General features: G+C 31.6%; 1 protein-coding gene across 1 annotated transcript; it reads left to right on the top strand.

The window, feature by feature from the left end:
* The first annotated feature begins 2,819 nt into the window (after positions 1 to 2,819).
* On the top strand, positions 2,820 to 4,732 carry LOC109340974 (berberine bridge enzyme-like 13). Its single transcript, XM_019578754.1, has 2 exons — positions 2,820 to 4,494; positions 4,539 to 4,732. The coding sequence occupies exon 1, from the start codon at positions 2,852 to 2,854 to the stop codon at positions 4,430 to 4,432; it is 1,581 nt and encodes a 526-aa protein (XP_019434299.1). The 5' UTR covers positions 2,820 to 2,851; the 3' UTR covers positions 4,433 to 4,494; positions 4,539 to 4,732.
* The last annotated feature ends 1,061 nt before the right edge of the window (positions 4,733 to 5,793 follow it).

Raw genomic sequence — 5,793 nt, 5'->3', positions numbered from 1 at the left:
ATATAATATCTCATATTCACACATACTATTATTAACATGATACAATATATTTCAACAAGATGAAAGTTTGAGAGTCATGAAATACACTTGTAACATGATTCTCAAACCTTTCTTTTCACTTCTTCCCCTCCAAAATCAAACTCGTAAATATACCCTTAGATTTTCATAGATAACACCACATGTTATTGTTCACGAAAAAGTACATTGTTTAATGAATGAATATATATATTATATTATATTATATTATATTTATTGTAATAGAGTTTTTTTTATTTCTATATTTGATTATATCTTATCTATCTCAAAATTACTGAAAATAATTTTTAGATGAATACTTACATAAAATTTTAGATGTTATTTGCTGTTGCTCTGTAGTGAAAAAGTGCAAAATAAGATAAGGTACTTTTTATCACATTTCAAGCACAATGTTTATTTAAGTCTCTTTCATACTGTCTTTTGACAAGGGTCTTGCCAATACTTAAGAAATTGCTGCATAGCTCTGTGTAGATTTAAACATTTTGAATAAGCACACATATTTTTTTTAATAAACTCATAATTTTAACCCCTTAATTCATAAGTAATTATTTTATCATTAATGATTGATCACAAAATAATTTGTGATACTTGAGTACTTGAACTGCTTAATGAAGCCAAATCCGAGTGCTGATAAAAATTGATCAACTTTTCAAATATAAAACGGAGAAAAAAAATGTATATAGTGAAAATATATGAGTTTTATACACTTTTAGTTTATCATCCATTATTAATTTTTAGTTATTATTAACTTTTCATAAAAAGTAATATAATTGAGCAGTGAATAATGTTGTCACTATGTATAACTCTTTACATTTCCCCTAGATAAATATTACACTGATATAAAAGTGCGCTATTAGTAGCTAAATGAGGTAAGAGCTATACAATCAAAGTCAATCTCAGCAGAGTGAAATCAAGTTAATATACAGCCACAGAAATTAACTCAAGCATAGAAGTCATTATAGTAGAACTTTAAATTTTGTAAGAAGAGTTAATCATACGATTTTCTATTAAAAATATACCAAAAATTTCTGCTCCAAATAAAGAGATTTGATTGAAAATATTATAACAATAAAAGTAATCAAAATAATAATACTTAAAAAATCACCTTGCTCTTCTAGCTTACCTAATGCCCTAATTAAAAATAATAAAGAATATATGATAATAAGAAGGTACTTCTTATTCATTATGCCTTTTCTCATAGATTTAAAAGTTACACTAGAACCTTATAAACTTTTGCATACATTCAAAAACTACACTACAACTTAAATTATGATGGTTCCTAACTGAGCTGTGCCTAGTGGAAATTGACAAATTGTCTGGGAAAATTAGACTGTAAATTCCCAAGTCTTAATTTTGTATTTTTGTTACATTTGTGACATATCTTTTGTTTCTGAAAATCATACCAACTTGCATTAATATTTATGTTATCGTTATGCTTACTATTTAAAAGGCAATATTGAAATATACAAACCTTAGCAGAGGTGAGCGAAACTTTTTTAAAACAAAGGTACGAGTAATAATTAATTCAAACTTGAAACATAATAATTAATAAAAGTACATTATTCTAACACCTCTAATTATTGAAATTATATAAATTATTTATCTTTTTTTGTACTTACACAAAACACTCACATTAACATTCATACATTATATTAATTATTTTTCTATGATAAATAAGTATAATTTTTTAAACAAAAGAGCGATGAGTATAACTAAGTTAAACAAAATATAGTCAATGTCTCTGCATTATATTTTGTTTGTTAAAAAGTGTAGAAATAATTCTAAGAATATGTTGTTTAAATCACTCTTATATTATATCATTTAACATAATTACATTTATCACTTTTTGTTGTTGAAAAAATTACATTTATTCTTGTAAAAGTAGTAATATAGGTGATGTATAATTTCAATGAATTCATGGGTATAAATGTAATTTACTAATAATATAATACTCTTGGCAGAACAAATACTATAAAACTTGAGCATGAGCCTTTAAACTTTGCATAACACATTCAAGTAAAGTAACATATCAGATACTGTATACTATAACTGATGAGTCATGTGAATCGAACGATTAAACTTTACAGATATGATAGAAAATATAATATACCAATGAAAAAGTTATATAAACATGCTAATCTCTTATTCTTCAAATAACATTTATAAACCTATGGGGCCACTCAAGACTATTGCCTTGCCTTGCACATGAATAAGGGGCAATACCATTCTTTTATGTGGATGAAGCAAGAAGTCTTTTCACATTATTTGTTATATGAATGTGGTCGATATTCTTGGAATCAAGTTAAAATCACTAAAGTTTATATTCCAAAGTGTCATAATTCAGATTAAAACATTGACCCCAAAACAATGCCAATACTCCTCTTCACATGTATGACGTTTGTCTTAGCTCAAGTGTACCTATACTGTAACAGTATATTTTTTTTTGGGTTTAAGTAAAGGTTTGTTTGCGAATCGAGTTTTGGAGGGAAATAAAGAGAAAATAACGATTCAGAATTATCTTACAAATGTATTTTATGACTCTCAATTCTCTCATTTTCCTTCAAAATTCAACTCACAAACATACTCAAGGGTATACCTCATCCTATGGGTTTGGCCCCCAACAAGTGTAACTTTAAGGAATCGAATCTTTAACTGTTTGATCTATCTGAGATCTAGTGAGGTTTTACATTACTATATCAATGTATTGTTGGTTTTAACAACATATTTAGCACTAAGCTAAAATATATATATAGCACATTGGTGACACCTTCCTTTGGCACAAAACAGAGAAAATCATAACTTAGAACATAAAACCATGGTGTTACCAAGCTACTTAGCAATATTATTTTTTCTATTATCAGTTTCATTGACTGCTTCAGCTTCAATTCAAGAAAGTTTTGTTCAATGTCTAAACTTCAATTCAGAAAAATCATTTCCATTTCATACATCAATATATACTCCAAACACTCCTTCCTTTACCACAATCCTTGAGTCCTCAGCACAGAACCTAAGGTATTTGGAGCCTTCAGCTCCAAAACCCGCGTTTATCTTCTCACCCTTAACTGATTCCCATGTTCAAGCATCAGTGATTTGCTCAAAGAAACTTGGGATCCATCTTAGAGTGCGAAGTGGCGGCCACGACTATGAAGGACTATCATATGTTTCTGAAATTGAGACACCCTTCATAGTTGTTGATTTGGCCAAACTTCGCACCATCAATGTTGATATCAAAGGCAACACAGCCTGGATTCAAGCTGGTGCAACAATTGGCGAAGTCTACTATCGAATTTACGAAAAAAGTTCAGTTCATGGCTACCCTGCAGGCCTTTGCGCAAGCTTAGGTGTTGGAGGGCATATCACAGGAGGTGCATATGGTTCTTTGATGAGAAAGTATGGCCTTGGAGCTGATAATGTCCTAGATGCTAGAATTGTTGATGCCAATGGAAGAATTCTTGATAGGGCAGCCATGGGTGAAGACTTATTTTGGGCAATAAGAGGAAGTGGTGGAGGAAGTTTTGGTGTCCTTCTTTGGTGGAAGATAAAGCTTGTTCCTGTGCCACCAACTGTGACAGTTTTTACGGTTACTAAGACCTTAGAGCAAGGTGCAACAAAACTTCTTCATAGGTGGCAGGAAGTAGCACCTTTTATTGATGACAATCTCTTCATTAGAGTCATTATTCAACCAGCTGGAAACAAAACTCATAGGACTATTACAACAACTTACAATGCTCTTTTCCTTGGTGAGGCTAGAGCGCTTCTTCAAGTCGCGAAAACGAGCTTTCCTGAATTAGGCTTGACAAGGAAGGATCTATTGGAAACTAGCTGGATCAAATCTGTGTTGTATATTGCAGGCTATCCGAACAATACACCACCAGAAGTTCTGCTTAAAGGAAAATCAACTTTCAAGAACTACTTCAAAGCGAAATCAGATTTCGTGCGAGAACCTATACCAGAACCCGGGCTTGAAGGGTTATGGCTAAGATTGCTAGCAGAAGATAGTCCCTTGATGATTTGGAACCCATATGGTGGAAGGATGAGTCAATTTTCAGAATCTGATATTCCATTCCCTCATAGAAATGGAACACTTTACAAAATTCAGTACTTAACTCTATGGCAAGATGCAGACATCAATGCTGCAAAGCATATAGATTGGATTAGGAAAGTTTACAATTACATGACTCCTTATGTGTCCAAATTCCCAAGGGAAGCATATGTGAATTACCGCGATCTCGATTTGGGAGTGAACACTAAGAACAGCACAAACTACATACAAGCAAGTTCTTGGGGTCATAGGTATTTCAAGGATAATTTTGACAGGTTGGTGAAGATTAAGACTAAAGTGGATCCTGAAAATGTCTTCAGACATGAACAAAGTATCCCTCCACTTCCACTATAAGCTAAGATGCTAAAATGCTGGAACTGGGAAATAAAGCATTATGCTGCTAGAATTATTGTATTGGTATCTATGAATTTGTGTAAGGGTTGATAAGCTAGTTTAGATGAATAATGACACATTTAGGCTTTGTTACTTAGTTTTTGGTCATTTTAATGTTGCAAGACTCTGATGAAGTGTTCAATTGTTTTCTGTATTTGTGATTGTGTATGTGAAATATTATAGGTGACTGAAGTGTTAATGTTTCTCTAGCAAAAACTGTGTACTACTTACTATTAATCAATGAATGTCGTTTTTTACAAATCCATATGTTTCACAAAATGAAGTATGTTGTTCTTGAATCTTTTGGTACCACCAAGGGTATTCCCCCACCCTTTTGGGTAAAGAACTAATCCCTTTTGGGTGCGTGACTACTCCTCCCAACGAGTGTCGCTCACAGAAATCGAACCATCGACCTTTTGGTCACCCTGAGATCTGGCAGAGCCTTACACCACTAGACCAACACTTTATTGGTTGATATACTATAATATGTGGATGATTATAGTCATAAAAATTATGTTCTTGTGGTCATTTTGGTTTAATAATATGAATCTACCGCTCCCTCTTAATTTATATGGAGCTTATTGAGAAACTTTTTATCAGACATATATATCCTTTCTTGATCAAGAATTAAGAGCAAGCTCGTCTTATGTTGATTACTTTTGATTTGTGCTTTGTGCTGTTAGAGGATTGCCTTAAAAATAGACTCTGTAGAATTAAGATCACTTGTTTGTTAGTATGATTTAATTTTGTTTCCTAATGAGTGATATTGATAGCTATAACACCTTAATTTGTTCCTTTTCTATATCGGTTCATACAGTTCTTACATCAGTTTTGTATGAATAAACTAAGGAAAATTTACCTGCCTGGTATAGTTAGTCCAGATTATTGCGATTTATAACTTTTTGAAAAAGTATCAAAATGGTGTTGTTTTTACATAACTCGTGTTTGTCATGTATGAATTCTTTGTTTATTTAATTACATAATACAAGACTCATACCTTCTATGCACAGTCTATATTATATTTTTTCCCCTATTTTTTTTCTATATTTAAACAATCTAGTATATGTCTAGTATTCGTCAATCTCCTGGATGCAATCCATAATTACTGTTTATATATATTTTATGCAAATTTGGTTAATATGATGGACGACAAACATGTAGTATTGTTTTATCTTACAGAGTTTTAAAATTCTCATCTATTAACAGGGATCAAATTAATTGCTAACTGCGTTCTAAATTTTAGGGGTTGGGTCAACCATTTTACTATGTGCACATATAATACATTGCTTGTAGTTGAGGTAATAGTTAGACAACAACATGAT

This window comes from Lupinus angustifolius, unplaced genomic scaffold (assembly GCF_001865875.1).
Source record: "Lupinus angustifolius cultivar Tanjil unplaced genomic scaffold, LupAngTanjil_v1.0 Scaffold_311_12, whole genome shotgun sequence".
NCBI lineage: Eukaryota > Viridiplantae > Streptophyta > Magnoliopsida > Fabales > Fabaceae > Lupinus > Lupinus angustifolius.
This window is presented reverse-complemented; position numbering and strand designations above follow the sequence as displayed.

Bases quoted from the DNA above. Each gene is read 5' to 3' on its own strand.
- LOC109340974 (XM_019578754.1), top strand. From the start codon at position 2,852: ATGGTGTTACCAAGCTACTTAGCAATATTATTTTTTCTATTATCAGTT.